This window comes from Uloborus diversus, chromosome 8 (assembly GCF_026930045.1).
Source record: "Uloborus diversus isolate 005 chromosome 8, Udiv.v.3.1, whole genome shotgun sequence".
In the NCBI taxonomy this organism is placed as follows: Eukaryota; Metazoa; Arthropoda; class Arachnida; order Araneae; family Uloboridae; genus Uloborus; species Uloborus diversus.
Window position 1 is genome coordinate 37,648,691 of NC_072738.1, and position 26,329 is coordinate 37,675,019.

Here is a 26,329-nt window from a genome sequence, read left to right on the forward strand (position 1 = left end):
TAAAAACTTGGAGAAAACCAGGACAAATGTTAGGTGAACCTCTCCTTTGTTTTGGGGCAAGAGATAGTACTAGTCGGGGGTGTTAGTGATCTAAAAATTCTGAACATTTTGGGTTGCCGTTTCCAAAAATTTTGGGCAGACAACACATTCTAAAACTTAAAAATTATTTTTAAAAAAATGAATGATTTCATTGATTTTTAATACATATTTGAAGAGTTTCCATGGAGGAAGTGTGGTAAATTTTAAGTTTTGGTACTTAGCAGCAATCACAATGAAGCTAACTTTTATCTAACTTGTTTGTCAAAGAAGAATTTTCTGCATTTCATGAAAGTGATAAGCTTGCATAATTCTTATATTACTGCAAAGACTAAATTCATTAACCAATGAGCTTAAAATTTGCACTTTTGTGCAGAATTGTCATTTATTGCAAGTGCGTTACGACTTTTAAATTTTTTAAATAAACTTATATACTCATTTCAGACTAGATTCAGTTCTTAATGGTGCAATAGCCTTTGTTGTTTTAGACACCTAGGAAATTTTTTAATTGATTTATTGTTACATTTGTAGTTTTATCTTAATTTTTAGAGGACTTTTGAATTGCATTAGTTTTTCTAAAAGTTTTTTTTTTCATTCAATAGATATATTACATCACAGCAGCTGATATCTCATGACACTCACAATAATACATATGACTATAAATATACTTTTTCTGTGGAGATTGTGCCCATATGCAAGGTATGGCTTTTAAATAAAATTTGATTTGTAAAAGGTGTAAAAACTGGGACATACATAATTTTTTTTTTTTTACCTAAGCATCTTATTTTTTTTCCTAATTTCATTTATTCAAAATTTGTTGCAGAACGATGTTGTATGTTTACCATTGACTTTAGCACGTAATTTAGGAAGCATTGGACAAATTTGTGTTTGCTATCGTGTGACAAATTCCATATATTTGATTGACCCTTCTACACTTCAGAGTATGTATAATTTTTTTCTCTATAAAATATTGATTAACAGAATTCCCCATTTGCTATACCTTTTAACAATAGGAATTGTAAAAGAAGGTGAAATAATTTTTACATATTACCCAAACGTAATTTTTTCTGAAGAAAACTTCAAGTTAAAAGAAGTAAACATTTATAGAGAGCATAATTAGCATTAACTGAAGATAAAGGGGCCAGGACCTGATAAAAAATTCCAGTTACATTAATATTTTATCTCTAATTGAGTACATTACTGTCTTGTAACTATGGAAAACTATCAAGACCCAGAGAATTCAAGCTATTTGCTAATTATTTTTGATACATTTGGTAAAATTTAGCTCATTAAGGCTCTTCTAAACCTCTCCGTAAAATCAGATTCGACGAAAACACGAAATCTGTGGCAACACAGGGGGTGTATCTGGGAGGGGCTAACTCGATTTTTTTGCACTGCTAATTGGTCAGATTTCATGATGGACAACGTCAATCATTGAGTTGTTGAAAGGACAGTCGTAAATCTAAGCTGTCCCCATGAGGGCAGAGAGCGAGCTAAGAAGGATTCTGTTCCAAAACATGTCCCCCACCCCTCCGGCCTGTTTCCCACCACGACAACAGATCGGGTAGAAGGGTGTAGTATGAGGGTGAAGAAAAAAGAATCCAATTCTCCTATTCTATTCTACCACCCTTCTCACTTTTACTTGAAAACTTTGGAACCGCGAGACAATTCTACACATTTACTCTTCGAATCGAATTCTGTATTTGTTTTGCAATTCATGGGCGGCATAATCTTCGTTTTTTTTATTTGTTTTATATTTATTCGTTCAGTTCATTCATTTATGTATTTTTCAATATATAATTGAGGGGGAGAGGGCGAGCGGAACACTGATGATCTTTATAACTTTATCGATAAAAGATTGCTTTGCTTTTTACAGAAATTTCTGAAACTATTCTTGAAAAGAAAAGCAAATTAATCATAGAAAAATGTCGAAGAATTTCTGCGGATGTCGGTGTGAGCATAAAATAAAAACATTTGGTAGTTGTGTAGTTAGGTTTGCTGATAGCTAGTTTGATGAATGTTACAATTAATAAAAAGGCATAAATAGTAAATCTTTCGAAAACAATCGCGCCCTGTACAAGGATTTTCTGTGCAGTTTTTAATTAGAAAATTATGCTTTTGTTTTGTCTGTGAATTTTCTGCGCATTAAAAGAGGAAATAAAGAAACTGACGAATCTGCATGTTGGCACGATAGAAAACAGGAAAAGAAAAAAAATGCTGTTGTCTTGTTAGTGATCAGAAGGATACCATATTACCAGTGGCGCACATGAATTTTTTAAAGGGAGGGTCCAAGGTCGAAAGTCTCATTCCATTATTACGCCGTCAAACATATTGACTTGATTTTATCGATTCCCGAGAACAAAAAACAGTAAAAAATAAGCTAATGAATAAATAATTAGCATTAAGTAAAGAAATAACCAGAAATTAAATAATTTACGCTTTTATTTTTCTCATAATAAGAAAATGAATTCAAGTTCAAAGGATCTCATTTCAATTTGTAATCACAAAACTAAAAACATACTTATTACTGTCTATTCATTTATAATCCCTATTCTTCTTCTCATAGGCTAAGTGCACAATATTTTAAAAAATCTCTTAACATGCGGGTTTTATTTTTTCACTTATTAAAACAGAAGTTATTGTAACCTTTGTTTGAAATTATTTCACGCACAAAATATAGAATCGTAATCGATCGGGGAAAAAAGCAAGACCTATGGGAGGGGTCCTGACCCCCTGGTCCCTAGTGTGCGCCAATGATAAATACCCACTAAGGTTTTCATTATTTATACACGTGTACTAAATAATTAGAATGAAATGACACCTCTCAGTAATGCTAAAAGCAAATTATTGCAGAGCTTAGTATTTTTGACAGTTGCATGCAGAATCAACGCTTGATTTAAATCTGAGAAAAGCCATGTTACTGCGTACAAAAGCCCTTTATCACGCTCTGAATGCAAATTGGGAATTTTACTGTTGTTTTTCTTGGATAAAAGCATACTTCAATTCAAACTTTCGTCGATGTGCCTATTCATCAACATTTTAAGATAATTTCAATTCATTGAGCGTATTGTTAAAAGAATAAAAATTATATGTTCACAAATTTTACCAATGCATATAATAAAACGTAAGTAATTGAACTCTAATGGTTTAAATATACTTCGAAAGAATGAATGAAGTGTAAGAAAGCGTACAGTGGTTCAAAATAGTCAGCAAGTGGTATTTAGGAATTTCCGTATCATAAAAATTTGATTTCTTGATCTTGAGGCAAAGAATGTTTTTTTCTTTCAGTTTGACACTCTCTGTTATTTAAACATTTTGTTCACATAGTAGGAAATAAATAAAATTCCTTATGAAAATAGAGTGGCGTTAAACAATATGAGTAGCACAGTATACAAATGAAAAACGTTATCTATCATGAAAGCGTCTCGAAAAATATTTACGTGTACCAACAACTACGCTGTTGTTAAAAGATTGCCATCAATCATGAAACGAGAAAAAAAAAAAATCCTAAAAAAAGGAAGGAACATGGTTTTGTTAATATTTTCGAAAAATATTTTCGTTTAGAGTTGAAAACTGTCATATGACAAAAAGAAAAAAAATGCATCGATTCAATGAATCAAATGTATGATCATGTTCAATATCGAGAACTATAGGAAAAAATAGATTGCAAAAGACACAAAATTAAATAAGCATTATTCGAAAGGAGAGACAGTGAGGCACTCAATTTATGTGCCGAATTAATTATCACTATGAGGAACTTTCTTGTTCCCAGTCTCATTCGCTGTATGCAAAAGAGAAGACTTGTTTATCCAAAGTGGGGAAACAAAGTGCAAAAGGTGAGAAAAAATTATACATGAAATCAAATGAATTGATATCGTTCCATCTTCAGTATTGGAGGCAAACAAAATAATATGAAAATTCAAAAAAAAAAAAAAAAAAAAAATGAGCAAGGAAAAAATAGTACTGTGGCCCTAAATTACTGTGACAGTATCACCATACTAAACTTTCTTGTTCGCAGCCTCATTTCTTTTCATGCAGTCACGATGATTGACAAATTCGGATTGCAAAAATAAACTTTATGTAACATGAAAAGATTTCGGAAAATGCATTGTAAATTGTGAATAGAGTTCTTTGATTGTGAGCATGCGCAAATGATCAAGACGAAAGTTCAACTAATGATACTTCTTGAAATATGGAGAATGTTTTTGATATGAAGTGCTGCTGGCGTCATTGCTTTCTGGATTCTTTGAAAAAAATACTTTCAATTAGTGTTTTAAAGAGCCATTTGGGCGGAAAAAAGCATCACTTTATACATGAAATTGAATGAAGCAAATATGATCTTGTTCCATCTTGAGTATTGGAGGCAAACAAAATAATATGAAAATTCAAAACAAAAAAAAAAAAAAAAAAAGAGCGAGGAAAGAGTACTGTAGCCCTAAATTACTGTGATAGTATCACCACACTGACCTTTCTTGTTCGTAGTTTCATTTCTTTTTCATGCAGTCACGATAATTGACAAATTCGCCCTGCAAAATTCGTATTGCTTTCTTGATTCTTAGAAAAAATATACTTTCAACTGGGGTTTTAAAGAGCCATTTGGGCGGAAAAAAAAAGCACCAATTTATTCATAAAATTGAAGGAACCGAATATGATCCTGTTCCATGTTGAGTGTTGGAGGCAAACAAAATAATATGAAAATTAAAAAAAAAAAAATGATCGGAGAAAAAAGGTTGTGAGGTACAAGGGCGGATTCAGGGGAGGGTCAAAGGGTCAGCCGACCCCCTGTGAGAAGAATGTCATTATGATTATTATTAAACTTCAATTCTTTACATCTGAAAAAATAGTACATGGAATCAATGTCAACATTTTTTTTTTTTGCTCGGTTCTGTAAGGTAGTTCTTTTTAGCGCGTCATAATTCAAAGAATTGACTGGATTTGTTTACTGAGGCATTGCTATTTTGATTTCTTTGTTCATTTTCAAAAGCGCAAATTTCTCTAATGAGCTTAACTTTTTCCCCAGTTCTCCTCCCCCTCAAACCACATGTTGTGCGTGTTATGGGTGCTTTTTATTACTATTTATAGATGTTATCTCATATAACTAAAGCTTACGGTGACACGACCAGCATATCTGCCGAAAGAAATGTGACTTTTGATGAAAGTTTGAGGGAATATGATCCATGGCTCAGGCTGTGGCATTGAAAATTTAGGGGGAGGGGAGGTAATTTGAATGGGTTTTGACTTGGGGGGGAGGGGAGTGCTTCGTAGCATATGAGGCGGTACGCTCTCCTGCATGGAATGATGGGCAACCCTGATTAACTGCTACTTTTTTACGTAGGAATAATAACGATATCCATTGAAACTTGACCCCCCTTACAAAAATTTCTGGATCCGCCCCTGTTGATGTACTAAATCATACTTGCTGATGACAGTATCACCGTACTGAGCTTTCATGTTCGCAGTCTCATTTCTTTTTCATGCAGTCACGATGATTGACAAATTCGCATTGCAAAAATAAACTTTATGTAACCTGAAAAGAGTTTGGAAAATGCATTGTAAATTGTGAATAGAGTTCTTTGATTGTGAGCATGCGCAAATGATCAAGACGAAAGTTCAACTGATGATACTTCTTGTACTAGCGAGAATTATTTTGATATGAATTGCTGCAGGCGTCATTGCTTTGTTGATTCTTTGAAAAAATACTTCCACTTGAGGTTTTAAATAGCTCTCTGGCCGAAAAGCATCATTTTATACATGAAATTGATTGAATCAAATATGATCCTGTTCCACCTTGAGTATTGGAGGAAAACAAAATAATATGAAAATTTCAAAAACATTGATCGTAGAAAAAAGGTTGTGAGGTACTAAATTACTTGCTGATGGCTGTATCACCACACTCAACTTTCCTTGTTCGCAGTCTCATTTCTTTTTCACGCAGTTGCGAAGATAGACAAATTCGCTTTGCAAAAATCGACTTGATGTAACATCAAAAGAGTTCGGAAAATGCATTGTAAATTGCGAATAGAGTTCTTTGATCGTGAGCCTGCGCAAATGATCAAGACGAAAATAAAAGTAATGATAATTATTGAAATATGTACAATCTTTAAAGGAGAAGCATTTTGATACGAGGTGCTGACTTTGCTGATTCTTCGAAAAAATACTTTCACCTGTGGCTCTAAAGTCACAGGGGAGGAAAAAATGCATGAAATTGTGTATTTATATATATATATATATATATATACATATATATATATTGGATTAATCAAATGTGATCCCTTTCCATTTTGAGTATAGGAGGAACACAAAATAATATGAAAATTTAAAAAAACAATTATCTGGGAAAAAGATAAATACTGGCTGATGAGAGTATTACCATAGTGAACTTTCTTGTTCGCAGTCTCCTTCTTTCCTTTTTTTTCACACAATTATAATGACTGATAAATTGATATTGTAAATAAAAAAAAAATAAAAAGAAAAACCTTTATCTAAAATGAAACATTAAAGAGTTCGAAAAAACCATTGTGAATTAAGAGAGTAGATCCATGGTCGCGCCGTCCTTATGTGCGAGGTCGTGAGGCGCACTACGGCGCCAGAGTCAAAACGGCGCCTTTCACTACCAATCAAAAATGTTCCAAATGGGGGGAATCTCTCCAACCAAAGAAGGAAAAAAAAGAACTTTTCATTATATCCAGTATCCAACAGGGCCCTCTCAGCCCAAAGTGATGCCCAGGCCCTGGCAAAATTTGGTGCCCCCTCTCACAGGAATATCTGCAATTTTTTTGTGTGGAAGTTTTCAAAAACGGGAAGAAATAAAGAAATTTACCCCCATTTTGGTGCTCCTAAAATTGTGGTGCCCAGGTCCATGGACCTACCAGACCGTGAGTTCATCAGGCCCTGATTATATATCCTATGGTGGCGGAGAAATTACACTGCTCACTGAAACAAGCAATCCTCTCGCTGCCTATCTAAAATGAAAAATTATTGCCATGTTGTGTGTCTAAACATGCTTTTCAAGAGTGCAATCTTTTACACTGAAATCACGTGATGCTAGTTAATTCATACATCAGCATTTTTCTTCTTCGTGTGGAGGCGTGAATGCTGTTTAGGGTTAATAGTACACGAAGCTGAACATATGAGGCGCGAGAAATTTTCTATTCTTCATTTTGGATCTTGAGGAGAATATGTTGTACTATAATTTGTGCAATATGTCTCTTTTTGATTTTAAATTATTGCTCGCGGAAATTCGACTATTTCATTTTATCATACATAAAAATTATGGTAAGTGTATTTGCATATATTTTACTTGTGCGTAATATTTGTATATTGTAGACTACAATTTTGACTAACTTTTTAGTTCCAAAAAGTAACGACTTGACCATAATTACTCGATTCCTCTCCCCCTCCTTTTTTTTAAACTATTTGTGTGTCAGAAAAAGAGCTTTGGACAATGTATTTGTTTTAGATATCATATTCAATGCCTTCCGTATTTTAGAATTGTTAATATTTAAAATATTTTCTTTTTCCTAAACGCATTAGCATATCAGAGGAGCTACTGAACTCGAAATAAGTTCGAGATATGAAGTGAAACTGTAATCACACACGTGCACTGTAATCCAAAATTAAATACACATTTTTTTCAAAATCAATTAAATGACAAACGTATTTTTTTCTACGTCATATTGGTCTACAAAACGTCAATCCAGCTGTTAACTATATTTTCGCCGAACGCCACTGCATAAAGGCGCTCAAAAGACATTTGCACAACGGCGTTGATCAGGCTTGGCGCGGACCTGAGTAGAGCTCTTTGATCTTGGTTATGCGCAAATGATTAAGACAAAAGTTCAAGCAATGACAATTCTTGAAATATGTATATGAATCTTCAAACGAGAAGACTCACATTTTTTCCCATTATAAGATGCAGTAATTTACACAGATTCTTTAAACAAAATAACTTCTACACTCAAACGGTGTACTTATATTAAAACAGCATTGAAAAATATATCACCTAAATAATTTCAAAAACTTATCGAGGAACTCGAAAAAAGAAAAAAAAAATGCGTTTTCTTTTTAGAACGGATGTCACCGTCGAGTCACATAGATACAAAAAACGACAAAGAATGAATGGTCATTAGTAGGGATCCAGTTTATTGCCTGGCGAGGCCTGTGGCGAGGCAGAGGGGAAAAGCGGAGAAGCAGCCAAAGACCCTGGGGGAGAAGAGAAAGTGGTCCCTCAAAGTGGGGTGTGGGGGGGAAATGGGTGTGGTCTGGTGGAAGGCGTGTTTTTCGCAGTTTTTCTCAATTTTTCGAAAATAAGGCTTTACTCCGTGGAGAATATCAATAGAACAAATTGTCTCAGAAACAAACTCAAAATATGTTTTTAAAGAGAAATGTTCAATCTCTTGCGCTCCTTTTTCCGTTTTTCCATATCATTTTTCAAACGTGTGAAAATAGTCGTTTAAAGTTTTAAAATGTTATTAAAAAAATTTCAAAATAACTACAGAAAAAATAAAAAAGAGCATCTCTAGTTCTAAGTCATAGCCATCGTTTAAAACAAACCGCATGAAAATATTCCAGTAATTTCTCGTGTTATGCTTTGTATAGGTAGCAGATTTTCCCGTAGAGAAAGCATTAGCGTCGAAAACCAAGATGGACGGTATAGAAGAGCCTTAAGCTCCAATTTTTTGTTGTTTATTTTTAGTTAATCTAATAGGTAAAGTTTACAAAAAGAAGCATAAATGTTTGGAATTTTTTTCCAATTAATAACTTTTTGACGAGACTATCTTGGAAAAATGATACTCCTTATTCAAATGCTACCTACATTAGGACACATCATAATGTCCTTTTTTTTTTGGAATTACATTATGTGCAGAATAATTGCCAAATATAAAATTTTATTGAGGTATGGTCTTCATGCTAAAATGAACATGTACCTTAAGATTTTCAAACAGCAGCTCCCTTTTTTATGTCATGCATTTGCAAACAGAATTAAAAAGCGAATCTCTGACACCAATTTTTAAGCAATTTTGTTTAGTCTTACAATTAAATTGCTAAAAACTAACCAAATAATATAAAATGAAAATATTTATTTGTGTAACAAAGCAACAATAGTAAACAAGGTAGATGAATTTGCTTCTAAATCCAAGTAGCACATATGGTGGGGAGATCGTTGGCCAGCGGTGGCTCACGGTAGAAACCAGTGGAGGATGGTGGGTTGGCAACACAATGATGAGCCAACTATGTCCCTACAGTTTCTGGGCATCGGTGGGCCAACCTTGAATGTTTTCAATGGGCCATTGATGGGAAATTGTTAAGCACTGTAGCAGATCGCTGGTAAATGGTTGGTTTTGTAACGGTTGCTAAGCGGACATTGGAGCAACCATGCAGCTCCCGTTGACTAACCATCTCTCAACCGTTTATGCTGCTTGGAAAAACTCACACTTGTTTGCATTGAAAAAGGTGTTCCTTCAAACCCTAAAGCAGGTGTCTGCACTCAATTGCTAATTCGTACTTTATTGATATCGTTTACTACTGTTTACCTTATAATATTAAAAGGTTTTTTGATTATTTTGCTTGTGGTATAAGTTACTGTAAATCAGCTAGCTACCTTGACTATGGTTGTGTTTTTCTTTTCTGAATCTTATTAACTACCCAATAATGAAAGTATGTTTTGTTTGGCCAAACTACAGTAGAATCCTCTTACAACAAATACCAATGCAACAAAATAGCCTTTTCTGTGAAATAAATTTTCAGTCTCAATTTAATCGCCATTACATTGCCTTAATTCCATTACAACAAAATTCCCATAACAACGAACAAAATTTGCGGTCCCCTGAAGTTCATTGTTAAGGTATTTCATTGTATTACTTTATATTACAAATGACTATTATTCTTGAACAGCTGCAGAAGTTTCAAATCAACAGTACTGGCGAGCACCTTTCCAAGCAATCGGAAATATGAAACATTTTACTGAATATGCAGTTATGAATACAGAACTTATATCTGACAAAGAACGAAAATCGTTTGCTGGCCAAGGGCAAATATCTCACAAGGTGAAGTAATTACTTAAATACTGAAATTTAGTTTCAGTGCAGATTTTTTAAGCATCCCAGAACGTTGAATATCTTTAAAAATTATTTGTTTAATATGTGATTAATTTTTAAACATTACTTATATTTGCAGGTAAATATTAATCAGTTTTATGGTGAAAATGTGATTTATTAGGGAATGAAGACTTATTGTCTAATGGGTAGTTCTCAAAAGGTGGGAGCAAACACAGACTTCAACTTTGAAGCTTCAACACCAAATAACTTTCATTTTAATTAACTCTAAAATTTTTGAGGTAAATTATAATGCTATATAGAGACAAGAATTGACATAAATTATGGAAAAAAAGCTCTTTAAATGCCCTTAAAAAATATTTTCTTTGCTAAATGGCACAATTTTGGACATACCAAAACGTTAACTGAGCAAATGTACCATTAAAAAAAATTTTTTTAAATTATTTCCATACGTTTCAAAAAAAAATTAAAGGCATGAATCTTACACTGAATAATTTTTTGTTAATATTTTACACAAATAACAAAAGTAAAGACAGATTATTTACTTTGTAAACGATTTTAGAAAAAAGTAAGTTTGAAATTTGATGCATGTCCAAAAGTTACGATCTTTACAATGCTATTATTTGAGAACTAAGTATATGATGTTTTCGTTTTAAAGGTATTTATCGATCCTCAGAATCAGTTTTTAATTGTTTAAAAGTGTTTTCATAAGCTTTTATGCAGTATCTTAGAAGAAAAATAATTTTTCTTAAACATACATGTGAGATGTCCAAATGGCGTTACGATCTTGACGCCGATAATTCTCTCCGTTTATTTATAATTTTTTTATAATCCACTGTCTTCTAACATCAATAAAAAAGATTATTATGATGTTATCTTCTTTAACCCATAGGTATTTTGCATAATTAATACGTTACACATTGAACAATACATAAATTACAGTAGAAACATGGCTGTTTATGATCGAACGAAGGCCATTTTGCGCGAAATCGCCAAGCAAACCTCCGTTGGCGACAACACAGTATACGATAAGCTAAAGGTTACCAGAGGGGGATTCGAGTTTGACAAATGTAGTTAATCGTCAGCTGCACCAGTTTTGGCGACTTTATCACCTGCACTAGCAATTTTTTTTTCCCCGCCGCTTTTGTTATTTTAGAATTTTTTTTTCTCTTCTTTCTTTTGGAAACATAATTTAACGATCTCCAAATAGAAATACGAATTTCTTTTTTCAATAATTTTTTTTTAGACATCGTTTTAATTCTTATGACATTAGAAAATATATTCATTATTAAAACTGATGTCACTTTTTACATTCTTTCTTAAAGCATATTTTGTTTATTTTTCCTTTAAAAATATATATGTCGTATTTATTTGTCTCTATTTTTATTCCTTATTTGTCCCAAAAAATCAAACTACAAGTTTGTATAATTATTTCCATGAAGCTTTTTTCTACCTTTCATCAACTTCTTCAAAATCATTCCAAAACTTTATTATATGTAAAGAGCAGTATGTATAGCCATTCAAGTACTTCATTACTATCCTCTTTATCATTAAATTGCAAAATTCAAAAAGTAGTAAATAAAATTTTTATTGGAAAAGTTAAAAATCAGATTAACAGTTGTCGAAAATGGTGAAACTTACATTATGATGATGTCCAAAATCCGTTACCTACAGGACAACAATGTCCAAAATCTGTTACCTACAGACTGCTAATTTAATTTGCTAATTAACAATTTTTACAAATACCTGCTGTCTTTTCATGTTCATATATTGTGTTCTAGGTATGCATACTATAGAATAAAAGCAAAATTGATATCAAATTCGAAAATTTTTGAAATTGCTCTAAGTTGACTTTTTTGTTCCCACCTTTTGAGAACTGCCCCTATGTATTAGTTGCATTAGTTTTTCAGAATTGAAATATTTCGTTTTCTATGTTTTTGTTAGACTTTTCCAAAAAACTTTGATAAGATCTCGAGTGCAAAAGTAAAAGTTTGGACTAGAGATTTAATTTTTTTTTTGAATTTGCTTATATTCCACTTGACTGAAAATTAATTAATTTAATGTTATTAATTTATTGATTTGTCAATCACAAATGAAAAGACTACAAGCTGTTTTGCTGCAGAACAATCTACTAGATTTGGCTCAACCTAGATTGTGAGCAAGATATAAAGGAAGCTTTAATAATATGGCTCCTCTATAAACTGAGAGAACTTGGGGGACGTCCATGATTGATGTCACTCTTCGAGGGGAGGAGGGTTGTGAAATTTGGACAGTGTGACAGGGGGAGCAAGGGGGTATCAAGAAGTGTAACATCTTGCCTTTTTCAATAACATAATGCTTATAAAATATAGCATTACATGTGACAAAGAGAGGGGAGAGGAGTCAAATTTGTTGAAAAAAGTATGACGTCATATATATATATATATATATGCACTGCCTCTTGCCATTAAGCACCACAAAGAATTGAAGCCTACCTATTTTGTTTCTTACTGCAAAAACCATTTATCATTTAGAAACTAATGACAAAATATTTTTTAAAAAAAATTGTCAGAAATGTTATGTCTGCATTTAATTTTAGAAATTTGTTTTTGAACTGCATTTAAATGAAACACAAATTGTCACAGAGATATGTAGTATATCTCTGTGTGTGTATTGAAGTGTTTAAAGTAACCTCAAGACTTTCAGCTTTACCAATGTACCTGTCATATATCAAGCCATAAAACTTACAAAATTTATACTACTCTGATTTGGAGCATGGCCGCACAAGATCCGGGTCCCTAGTTTCGGACTAGGCTGACATGGCCTCTCGTCGGGCCTGAATTGTTTAAAAGTGCAGTGAGCTTTGCTTCTGATAGTGAGAATCCCGTTGTACCTTAATACATTAACAGGAATTTAATGCATTTGTTTTTAATATTTTTGTTTCAAACTTTCCACTCCTGGTTTTTAGGGTACAATACTTTGAGACTCAGTGGATTTGGAAGTGATACTGTAAACTAAATTCAAGTTGAAACTTTTCAGTCTGAAAATTCCAGAGTCATGTATATAAAATATGTTTATTTAAAATATTTAGCTTGGGCAGCTGTTTTGAATAGTTATTTAATTTAAAAGAATATTAGCATTTATATATATTTTGAAACAATATTTTCTTTGCAGCATGTTTTGTCTGATGCTTGGGTTGTACGATCTTCTGAATTGGGAATGACTGATAATCTAATCCACACTCGTACGCATTTAGGACATCTTCTAAAACCTGGTGACTTAGTCATGGGGTAAAAAATAAATTTTAAATTTAATTTGCATTTTTTATTTGATTAAATCAATTTCTTTAACATGTTTCAGTGTTTCATTTTATTTATAATGTCCAGTTTATTCTAAGGAAAAAATAGTTTTAAGAATTATGAAAAGTTTTTGTGTGAATTTTTTAGATAATATTTATATTTTAGTAAAAATGATTTTGTTTGCTTTAAAAAATATAGTTAAATTTCTATCATCAAAATTAGTGGAAAAAAATTGATTACTGTTTTCTTGTGCTATAAGTTTGTGTTAGGTATATTTCTGTTGATATTACTATAAGTATCATGTAATAAATATTTAATGAAGGATATGCACAAAATTATTGTTCTTCCTCTCTTACAGTATCTTTTCTGAGGATGTAATATGCATTCATTCCCACGTTGATATTCAAACCTTATTAACAAGTAGAAAATAACCGCCATGGTATGATGGGGGCAATTTGCCTTTTTTTTCAGAGAGCTTGGCCGTCAAATTTGACTTGCTCCAACGAATATCTACGTGTTAACCATCTTGATTTCCTTTCTTTTGTCATCTGTGAATGACGATGAAAATATGTGCGGTATTCTATAAACAGTGTTAAAAAACATTCTATTCATAACACCATAAAATAATTAACTCATCAAACATTTTAAATTTCTAAGGATTTGCTTTTCAAAGTTATAATCAGCAATTCAGCATAAAGCTGTTCTCAGCTTGTCGATGTTTCCAAAAAATGTTACTAAAGTGTTTCATCGCGATTGCAATAAATAACCCAAGGCTGAACTTTATTTTAACCGTTTCTGTTCCAGTAACAGGAAAGTTCTTGTGCGAAGTAACTGATCATTCATTCATATTCATCATTTCCAAGCATATTTCATTGAGTTTTAATAATTCTTAAACTTTTTGCTTGTGGCCCTAATTTTTTTATGCTGTCAGGGTTTTTGTTGTATGACTGATTTTATGAATATTATATTATTTTGTATTGATTGATCTCAAAGCATATTATTATTTATTCACTAACTTGAATAAATAATTACACAAATTTCGCGTGCACTCATATTTTGCTGAAGCATTTAATTCCCAAGTTTAAACTTGTTGAGTTGTAACATAGGGACTACGGGCTATACAAGTTGTAAGCTAAATTCATTTTAGTCTAAGTTCTTTATTTTTACATTAAAAAAAATTACATAAGTACTAATTTTGAAAAAAAAAAAAAAATTCTTAGCAGGAATGTACAGGAGTTCACTGATGTCTTACTTGGTCAATTCATTATTTCCTTCTGTAATATTAAAATACACCATCATTTAATCAAAATAACTATCAGAGTAAAATCAGCCAATCTACTTGCATTTAGCAAATTCATTCTCAACATTTTATAGCTCTGTAGTGCAAAGGCGTATGGAAAGTGGGAATTGGGAATATATATCTCTCACCTTAAAACTCACAAATTTTCCTTTTTAACCATAGAAAAATGACTTAATCTTAACCTCTCCTCAGACTCATTTATCAATGTTGAGAAATGTGGTTGGAACCTTGGTATTTCAGCAAAAAATGGGTAACTATTGCAGACAATGGAGGTTTCTTTAGGAACAAATTAGTAAAGAAGGTCATTAGAGACAGGTGTTATGTAAAGCTTGAAATTTTAGAAAGTTTAGAATCTTTGTTGTCCGTTCTCTAGCGCCTGGCAATTGTTACAAACATTTGAAAATACATTTGTTGCTTAAGGTTTCAGTCAGAACCATTTAAAAAGGTTTGCTACAACAGAGGGATCATTATATCCCAGGTTCACTGTAGCAAGGTTTGACTCATATTTAGTTTTAAATATAAATCAGTATTTGTATCCTCTTAATTTTAGTGATCCCTCTGAAAAAATACAATTACTACCTAAATATATTTTTGTAATTTATAAGATCAGAGTAACTTTTTACTCCTTTGCTGATTGCATGTAAAAATAATGATTTCTAAAAAAAGAATTAGTTCCCATAAATGACAATACTGCTTTTGTTTTGAATTGTAAAGTACATTTTAAAGCTGTAGATTAGCGATCGCCAAGAAGCAACATTTTCATCAAAAATGACTTCTGAAAAATTAAGTCTCAGTCACCAAGGGTGGCAACCATATGTTTATTTGTTAAAAATCATATTGTATGTAGTGCCACGACAACACAATTCGAATCCTGAAACATTCAGCACATTAGTCAACTCTACCTTGGCAACGTAATTCAGAGTAAACAGTTTTTTGCACTGAATATATTTTTTAAAGAAAATGGCTACCAAAAGTCAAAAGTGGCTACTATTTTTTGTGACTGGTAGCCAGTGCCTACTATTCAGAATTCCTATTCTAGAGCTTTAGTACATTTATATTATCTCGCTTTTACTTATTTTCGTAATGAAAATCATGTCTTCCTCTCTTAAAGATAGAGGATAATTTATTATCCTTGTTAATGTAACATTTAAAAACTTATGCGGCATTTTGTTACATCAAGTCTTTAGCATTTCGTAATCATGTTATACTTTCAGTTTTTGTAAATGTTCTGAAATATTCATATTCATTAGGCTTGAGTTATCAACTATCAACATAAATAATGCTGTTTACAACAAAATGAACAAAGAAAATCTGCCAGATGTGGTAAATATCTCTATTTTTATGTTTTGAAATCATAAAATCTATATATATATTTTTATTTTTTAAAATACATCAAGGAATCTATATTTATTTATTTTTTTTTTAATCTGCTTCTATACATTGGAATAAAACATACATTTTTTGCTGTCAGCAGCAAAGTATAAACTCTATCAAAATCAAGGATTTTTAAAGCTCCAGCTTAGCTAAAACTGACCCTCATTTTTTGAGACTGAAAATCTAACTTTCACTTAAAATTTTGGTCAAAAACTGGCATGGCCAAAAAATAATTAAAACACTGCTATAGAAATTCACTGAAAGAGAAAAAAATTATCTAATTCAATGTTTTTTTTTCTTCTTTTAAGGAAGGCATAAATACTTTGAAAATGCAAAGCAAAAAGCAAGTAGATTCATAAAATGTTCATAATTTTTCTGCTTTCGGTATTTTATACGTGAAAACTTTTATAAAAAGAAAATTATTAGTTTCATTTCTTTTTTTTTTTTTTGTCTCTGGTAATATTTTAATCATATTTGCATATGAAATTGCCAGCTACAAAAGCAAATAATAATATAGTTGTTTTCTTTCTCCTCTATTACATTTTTTTTTAAATTATTTTTATTTTAGTAGAACTTTTGAAAGTGATTCTCGTTTTCTAAATATTTACTCATATTTTTATTGCCCGTAACCTTTTACTAAATGCACTTACCAATGAACAAACAGTAGCTAAAACCTGGAAATGATTAATCTTGCTCCTTTGATTGGAAATACTGGCAAATCTGATGAAGGTGCGTGAAATTGATTGGTTTAAAGACATGGAAGACATGGCTTGCTCTTATGATCGGTAACACATTAAATTCAGGGTTGGGTTTTGGATTGTCCAAAACTGGTTTAGGACAGGACAGGTGGTTTTTACCGTCCAAAACTGTCTTAAACTGTATAAAAGTATGCTAACGCTAAGGGGGTGTCATCTAATCAATTCGTATTTACTGCAATATTCGTAATGCATAAATATAGATATTAATGAAATTTAATTAATGAGTATTTGAAAATATTTTTCTCCAAAATGTTCATTTAAAAATGTGTTTAAAAAATTTGCCAGTTACTCTATTGGATAAAAACTTCCTTATGTAACAGTTGGTAGATTTATAAAAGGAAATTCACAACACTACCAAGACAACTAATTTTAGTTCCATTTATAACTCAAAGGAATGTTATTAGATGTGTAATATTTAGGTTTAAAAAAAAAAGCTTATGTTCGTTTTTTTTTTTTTTTGCAAATAAGTTTTACATAATGTTTTAACAAAAATTATTTTTTTAATCAGATTAAAGAGCAAGAAATTGATGATTAAACACTTTGTACCATTTTTTTTAAGTTCATATTTTTAACTTAATACATTCTGTAACTACAAAAAATTGTAATTTATTGCATTTAAGTTAGTTATTGCACTATATTTTGAACACTTTCTTTTGCACACATGCAGAAATGTCGAAAAATTAGGTAAATACAAAAAAAAATCATGCATACAAATTTAAATTTTTAATGAAGAATTAATTACGTAACTAGATTAAAATCAGCTGTATAAATAAGTTACAAAAATTTATACTTGATGTTCACATTAAATAAATATATTAAATAGTCAAAAAAACATAATTTTGACACATTTTGTAATGTTTTTGATATTTTTTCACAAAATATAGTTTTGGACAGTTTTGGACATGGGTTTTGAACAGGATGGTAAACACCTTGCCAACACTGCTTTCATTTGCACACATGCATAAACATAGGGAAATATGGTTACTATTATCAAATAAATAAATAAATAAACTCATGCATATAAATTAAATTTTTAATCAAAAATTCAACTTCTATGCAACTTGATTGAAATCAGCTGCAAAAATAAGTTGCATGTTCACATTGAATAAATGTTCAATATAAAACACTACGTTGATACATTTTATTCTGTTAATGAAGTTTTCTCACAAAATGCAATTTCTCTAAAAATATAGTTTTGGTCAGTTTCGGGCACAAGGGTTTTGGACAGGACGGTTAAAACCAGGGTTGTTACCTTAGTGTCCAAAACCTTGCCATTCCTGATTAAATTTGATGAAAATCTGTGAAGTTGATAGCAGTAAGTTGTTGTCCTTAAGCCAGGGATAAGGCAGAACCACATGCAATAGCAGACAGCCCTTTTATCGTATCCAGAGACTGCATTTTCCAGGGTTCGTACGGGTCATGGAAATCCTGAAAGTCATGGAAAAAAAATAAGCAAATTTCAGACCTGGAAAAGTCATGGAAAATTGAAATTTTCAGTCTAAGTCATGTAAATTTATTTTCAGTCATGGAAAAATGTTCTGGGAAAAAGTAACAATAGCTAAAAAGAGTATTAGAAATCTTGAGTGATTTAGTATTGCACCATGAAAACTATTTAAACTGGAAAATTGAACGATCTCAAAAAACATTGCATCCAAGTTCGTTTCCATCATTCCTAAATCTTTATTCTAAAATTTATCAGAGGTTTTGGACAATCTTTAGTCATGCGATAGAATACAGAAATAGGGGAATTCTAATGCTCAAAAACAGTAGTGTCCAATATACGGCTCGCAAAACTAATCCATGCGACCCGCTGGTACGTTCAGTGTCATTATTCAAACATGTTCTGGAATTTCTTAACCTATTAATTTATATGCATTTGAAAATGTACAAATAAGTAAACAAGTACATTTAGATCAAAAGATTTATTTACTATGAAATGTTTTTATTTCTCTTAAAAATCTGGTTTAGAAACATGAATTTGCTGAAGAATGGCTTTATTTCAAAGAACCAAAAACTTGTCAAGTTGACACAAAAGGCAACTTTTGAAGCAAATTTATTGAAACTTAGTAATGATTCATTCAACCTTTTCCCCAATCATTATCATTCTGCCTGTTTATAAAAAAAATAGTTGACATTTAAGCATCATTCACTGTAGTTTTACGTAACTTAAACATATATGACGAAAACAGCTAAGAATTATTCCGATTTTTAGGTTACACTGATATTTTTTCAGTCAGGTAGTGGCATTCACATAGAAGTTTTGCTAATGTTCATTTCCCAAAAAAAAAAAGACAAGTTTGATATTAAATAGTACTATTCTGTTCATGTAACAAGGTCATGAAAATTTTCATGAAGTCATGAAAAAGTCCTGGAAAAGTCATGGAATATTTTCATCCAAATAGAGTATGAACCCTGATTTTCGTTCTTATTAAAGTTAGTCAGTCTAGAATAGTGAATAACCAAGCTGCAGGCAGATGTCATCTCATTGAAGCTGAGAAAGCCAACAAATAGGTAGATAGAGTACATTTATGCATACATTTAGTGTCTGCAGCATGGTGTGGTTTGACTCATAAATTGAAGGCAAAGCTTAGTTATTTAGCAGCAAGTTATCGCCCTTTGGCGCTCTCAGCTTCAATGAGTTGACATCTGCCTCCAGCTCGGTTATTCGCTATTCCAAACTGACAAGTTCTATTAAGAACAAACGTGCAGTCTCTGGTTATGATAAACGGGCTGTCTGGTATATTGCATGTGGTTCTATAGGGAAGTTGTTCAGATATTATATTGATAAAAAAACTGTAAAGTCAGGTTCTTCATTGTGAAAAATGTGCAGCTTTTTGATACTCTTATTTTTTGTTTTTTCTTAATTGTACAAAATACAAGTAAGAAAAGAAATTGCATGAAAAATATTTGCAAGAAAATTTTCATTCAAACCTCAGCCTAAATTTCTATTTTGCTCACAGTTCAATAACTGTTGAGTAGTGTGTTCCTCCCCCCCCCCCACACACCCCTCCTGCATTTGCTTGTTTATCTTGAACTACCAAACTATCCATATTTACCATCCCCAAATTAATTAACATGTTTTCTTTTTGTACCACAGTTTTGTGTGTACAGTGCTTTCCTATGTTCATATCTCACATATCTTAAAAATGTTTTGCCATAGACGGTTGGAATTTCGTATATATAGTCTATATGGAGTCTTGTTGTGCACTTCCCCTTTTGCTTGCACTTTGATGTTCCAAAAGGGAACTTGACAAATTTTTTGAGGCTATTTTGTTCTAATTTCAATGCAGACTGGTGCAATGTCATGAAAGTTTTGTGATATATTGGCAAGCCTTTGGTCACCTACTTTGTGGTGTATTACCCATATGTCTATGAAAAGAGGATATGAAAACTGGTGTTAGTTTAGCAATTGCCAATATTTTGCATAGTTCCCACAGAATCAATGTCAAAATTGATGAAATTTCTAAAACAAGTTGCTGAGTCTTTTCTGTTTCGATTAGCTATGAAACGGAGATGTAATTATGTATAAAAAATGTTTTTGCTTGTGTATTTTTGTTTTTTATACTTGTTTCCTATAGTTTTTTTTAATGCAGTTTCAGATCACATTTGAAAGTTTCATTCTCTATGTTTACCATGTTTTTATAGGTGTACAAAAGTGTCTGAAAAATTATGCTACTAAGAAGTATTACTTGTGATGTGTGTTCTGTACACTTGCCCATTGTTTTCAGTTATTTAATTGAAGAACATAGTTATTGGAACTTGATAGTTATGCCAACCAGTTGTATGGGGTCTTCATCAGATTTTTCAATTTGGTCTCATCTAAATACTACTTTTTTTATATTTATAGCAAACAAACAGCGTTCAGGTAAAATATCCTCTCACAAACTTCATACTAATGGGGAAAATTCCACAAAAGCAATTAGAATTGCAGGCGCACGTTTCATTATTACAAGCAGTGTTTTTCAACGTAGAAAAACCACCTTATGAATGAAAAGACATCCTTTTTGCTAGTGTTTTTTCTTTGTGGGTTTTTAATTTTAGAAAATTATATTTTTTATAGGCGTTCAAGAAAATCATGTGATCTCTGCTTTTTTTTTACTTGAATAAATTACTAACTTTTGAAAATAATTTTTCTGCATTAGGAAGTACTCCGCTGGATTTAAGATTTGAGCAAATGACACCCCTACATGATGCACATAAGAATTTAAAAAGAAATGAAAACATCATATCTCAAAATTAAACTCCACCAAAAAAAAAAATCTCTTTTAAGAATGTTTCTTGTTTTTCCTCAATCCATATACAATTGCATTTTACAGTTTTACTTAATCATGTGGGAAATGCAATGCTATTATTTGCTCAACTAGAAAGATGTGACCTTAGTTTAATTTTGTCTTAATTCTCACCAATATAGATTTTAGTGAAAAAAATATATGAAGACAGAGCAACTCGTCATCGCAAGAGAAAATGGAAACTGAAACACTTAGACATCGAAGCTGAAACTGAAACAAGTAGTGTCCAGAGGTAATTATTATGCAATCATATACCCACTCTGCCTGTTTGTTTATGAAGTACAGTAGAGTCTCAAAAATCCAAGGAAATTGCGGCTCATGCTACCTCGGATACTGAAAACTTGGACTATCCGAAAAATATTTAAATATTTTGTGATTAAAATTTTACACTAATCATACTACATACATGTTGTCCTGGAAAGGACTCCCTGATTTCAAAATTAAATGTCTCGAAAACAAAGGCCGATATTGGAGTAAAATAAACAGTATGTTTATTGTGAAACCCATAAAAATCATATACAGAAGTTCAGGGGTGGATACAGAAAATTCTTTTGGAGGGAGCAGGTGAAATTGAATAGCCCCCCCCCCCCCCCCCCCCCCCCAGCCTTTGATGTTTCATAACAAAGTTTTAATGACTTTATTTTAAATGTTTAGTAGCAAGTTCAATTTTCAATACACTAAAAACATTTGCAAGGGACAAAACAGAAAATCTGTCGTGAGACTTATGATTTCACCTAAAAAAAAATTTCTTGGAGACAATTAGTGCACCATCACCTCAAAAGTAACTTTATGACTCATCAACAATTTAGTGAAACAATACACAATATTTCGAGTGAGGAAACTATTTGAATGCAAGAAACATGTCTTTTATGTTTGTCAAAAGCAATTAATGTGTATACAGTAGAACCTCTCTTATCCGAACCTCTATTAACCGAAACTCTCCGTTAACCGAAGTTGGTTTCAATTCTCTTTTTTTTCTTCCGATTATTATCTAAAATTTTCTCTAAACGAACATCCATTTTTAAATTTTTTCTCCTCACATTTCTTTTGCATGTCAGCCGTTTTTTCCAAACTACGAGTGCAGATAAATAGTGTGGAATTCCTTCTCACTAGCTCAATTCTTGGTATGAGTATAGTCTCCCCTACTTTCAAGCGTTCCTGTTCTAAACAAAAACACATGTCATTTCGAAATTTGGTAGGTCATACTGCCGAGGCCCAGAACAATCAAATGTTATTGCACCGTCTGATTGTAAGCAAGTGCAAAGAATCACCTCTTTTGTAATCTCAAGAGCAGAGAAGTTTTCTTCGCAGCAGAATTTGAAAAGGGGGAGGTCACTCTGTGTCACTTATCCTTTGTGAACTTATTCCAAGAAAAGGGAAATGAAGGAAAACCCGTTTGCTGTTCTCTGTCGCGTTGGGCTGGGCAGCTGGCCAGAATTCGAAATTTCCCGGAAATTTCGTGCTAATCTGTGGGTTCTCTTTTTCTGCTCCTACATTTTCGATCAGAATTTTCTTGAGTGCTATCAGTGAAGTTGGTAGTTTTGACCTGCCGGGGGATCTGATAGAACTAACGCATTGTTTTTCTTATTTTTGAAACTCATGTTTTCTTCTTTATGATGGCTTCCATTAAGAGAAAAAGAATCGTATTAACCATACAGGAAAAATATGATATTGTAACGAGACTAGAATCTGGTGAAGCTGTTACAAAACTTGCGAAAGAGTTTCACGTTGGTGTGTCAACTGTGAGCGAAATGAAAAGAAACTCGGAAAAAATTAAAAAGTGTTTTGCTGAGTTTGATATCACGAAAGGTGCCAAATTCCGAAAAACAATGAAATTAGCCGATCATACAGATTTAGATGCGACTTTGTACAAATGGTTTGTGCAGAAAAGATGTGAAGGAATACCCCTATCTGGACCAATGATTCAAGAAAAAGCTTTGATTCTCAACCTCGAAGCTTGGTGGTTCTGATGACTTCAAAGCCAGTAGTGGCTGGTTAGAGAAATTCAAAATTCGCCATGGTATAAGGCAACTCAATATCGAGAGGGAAAAATTGTCTGGAAATGTCGCAGCAGTTGATTCATTTCTTGCAAAGATTGAAGATTTGATAAGAGATGAGAATTTATCCCCAGATCAAATTTACAACTGCGATGAAACCGGACTGTATTGGAAGGCCCTTCCTGAAAAAAACTTTAGCTGCGGTAAATGAAACTTCTGCTCCCGGAAGGAAACGAATGAAAGATAGGGTCACTGTTTTAGCCTGCGCCAACGCATCGGGTTCCCACAAGCTTGAACTAGCTGTTGTTGGGAAAAGTAAGAATTCAAGATGTTTTAAGAATGTAAACAGATCTGCTCTTCCTGTACACTATTTAAATCAAAAAAATGCTTGGATGGATTCCAATTTGTTTTCCAAGTGGTTTTTTGATATTTTTCGTGCCTGCAATGAAATCTTGGCAAGAAAAAAAACATTTGAATGGAGCGCTTCTGTTATTCAACAACTGTCCAGCTCATCCGGAACATAACTCTTTAAAATCTGGTAACATCCGGTGTTTATTTTTGCCCCCCAATACAACATCTCTGCTGCAGCCTATGGATCAGGGAGTCGTAGAATCTTTAAAACGACATTACCAAAAGCAGTTTATCAGAAAATTTACTTTTTGAAGGAGATTCTGAATCTGGTGCAGTTTCAATAGTTGAGTTTTGGAAAACTATCAACATCAAAGACTGCATTTATATGATCAGTGACGCGTGGGAATCTTTGCCGCAATCGACACTAAGACGAAGTTGGAGAAAACTTTTTGCCGAATTTTTCAAGTGGGGACAGATGAAAATGATACTGACATTGCGAAAGATATTGTTACTGAGTTACTGTGAGTTGTGTGAGTTATTGTTACTGAGTTGACTGTGAGTATGGTTACTACTTGGTTGAATTGTGACATGGAAGATGCAGGCTTCCAGTTGCTCAATGGTGAGGACTTAATAGCAGAAGTACGGAATTCTCCAAAAGAAGATGATGATGATGAAGATGAGAATGATTCTGGAACAAATAAGATAAGTAACAATGATGCACTTTGAGAGTTTTGCAAAAGGTCTTGCTTGGTTGGAACAACAGGAACAGTGTGATTCCTCTGAACTCATGATTTTAAGAAAACTTCGGGATAGAGCTGCACGGCAAAGGACGGCGAAATTGCACCAGATGAAACTTCCATATTAAACCATTGTAAATTTTGTTCCAGAAATAAATTAATTTTCATTTTATAATTTTAATTTCTTTTAACAGTAAAAATAGCCATAACAATTGAACGACGACTCTACATATTAATACTAGATGATTATAGATGAATTCTCGATTATCCAAAGTTTTCGATTATCCGAAGTAGGTTCGGTCCCTCAATTACTTCGGATAATTAAGGTTCTACTGTATGCATAAAATTCTGCCAATTTAAGTGTTTGGGGTCTTAGTTTAAAAAATGATACCTCCCTTTCATCTTTTTTAAAATTTTCTCGGGGTGTTTTTATGAACTTAAAACTATTTCTGTAGAATATATAATTTTAAGTACACTAAAAGATAATATATAAGTTTTAAAGTTATGATATCAAATAGCTTCAAAAGTTCAGAGAAATTTAACTTTCTGCAAAATACTGTCCACTATCTGCAAAACACTTGTGCCTCAAGAATTGTGGATTAAATAATAATATTAAAAATTGTGATGTTAGCATTAAAATAATTATTTCGTTTAAAAATTTTCAGAGATTATGATGATTTCTTAGAAGATTTGGAAGAGGATCCAGATTATCGGAAGGATGTTAAAATATTCAAAGGTAAGGTATTAATTAATAAATATATCCAAAGAGGCAAGCTGGGTGGGAATCTGCCCCGGGTGCCAAAATATGGGAAGGTGTTGTAAAACTAAGGGTTTTCTGCATTACAATTTTGTGTTTTATTAAATATTATTATTGTTCCTTTTTTTTTTTTTTTTCAAAAATAGTTTCTAAAATTCTCAGGGTTATAAATTGAATAATATTAGATTATAAACTTGTATTAGGAAACAAATAGATTTTAATACCTTGCAAATAGGGAAGTCTCTTAACACCCTACAAATATGTTCTCAAGTTTCATGTAACAGATGAAAAATCATGTTCAAGCTATGGTAGTCTGGGCAGATTGTACATTTATGAATTTTTTTAAATGTATAAAAATTAAATATAAAAATGTTCGGTAACTTTCTATTATATGATTATATGCCCACTACAGTTCATTCCCGATTTTGGCGGTTTTAAAAGAAAGTTTATTTCTCTGTCTTATGGCGCTGCTTTCATCATGCTCTGTACTGAGGTGTTTGTAACCAACTTTATTTTTGTGTATGAGGAGAAGAGGACACTGAGAAAATATTCATCACGGGCACCATCATCTCCTTAGGAGAACTTTGAATTCTTTGCATTTTTGACAGATTTGAAAACTTAGCATGTAGCTTAACAGAAACCAGCAAAAGCCTTAGAAATATTTTAAAAGATGAAGAAAGCTTCCTTTTTTTTTTCTTAAAAGGCAAAATAAGACATTTTGCCGAAATTAAACACTCTAGAAAGAAGGTTGTAATTCAATATTTTAAGAATTCACTGAATGTATTTCTGAATTTCAATTTAATTTTTTCCAATTAAAGAAAAGGGTAGGATTGCAAAAATAAGTGTTTTGGAAAATGTTTAAAAACAAAAAAAGAAACAATCAAAGTGAACAAAGGAGGTAACCATAGTAACGAACAAAAGTTGAATGGAGTTCACTTCATAACAGAAATTAAATTTAATTTTGACTTTATTCTAGAGCTTAATCATTTAGAAATTGTTAGGCTTGCTTAAGGTAAGCCTTGGATTTTGGTTTTTTAAATGCTCTCCCGAATGCTCATAGAAACTTTGAACAAACTAGCATCTGATGCAAAAAATGTCAAGCTTTAGAATGACCTAAAACTTAAAAATGTGAGTGAAATATTTCTCCCACATTTAAATTGATCTGAAAAATGGACTTAAAAAATTTGAATTAAAAAAGAACTAAATCGAATTTATAAAAAAAAATCGGTTTGTAGTGCACACCCCCATGCTGCCAATTAATTTTGTGCTAAATTTCATGAAAATCGGCCGAACAGTCTAGGCGCTATGCGTGTCACAGAGATCCAAACAGAAAGACTTTCAGCTTTATTATTAGTAGAGATTATAATTTTTGCTGTGTACTTTTTTAAATTGATATT

General features: G+C 32.1%; 1 protein-coding gene across 1 annotated transcript in view; it reads left to right on the forward strand.

Moving 5' to 3' along the window:
- The window catches only part of LOC129227407 (60S ribosomal export protein NMD3-like), a 44,435-nt gene that overhangs the window by 15,071 nt on the left and 3,035 nt on the right, over window positions 1-26,329 (forward strand). The window contains exons 8-14 of the mRNA XM_054861960.1: window positions 639-735; window positions 860-977; window positions 9,931-10,082; window positions 13,245-13,360; window positions 15,920-15,992; window positions 21,213-21,322; window positions 24,841-24,911. Coding sequence (XP_054717935.1) covers window positions 639-735; window positions 860-977; window positions 9,931-10,082; window positions 13,245-13,360; window positions 15,920-15,992; window positions 21,213-21,322; window positions 24,841-24,911 — 737 coding nt within the window. The remainder of the gene's footprint in view (window positions 1-638; window positions 736-859; window positions 978-9,930; window positions 10,083-13,244; window positions 13,361-15,919; window positions 15,993-21,212; window positions 21,323-24,840; window positions 24,912-26,329) is intronic.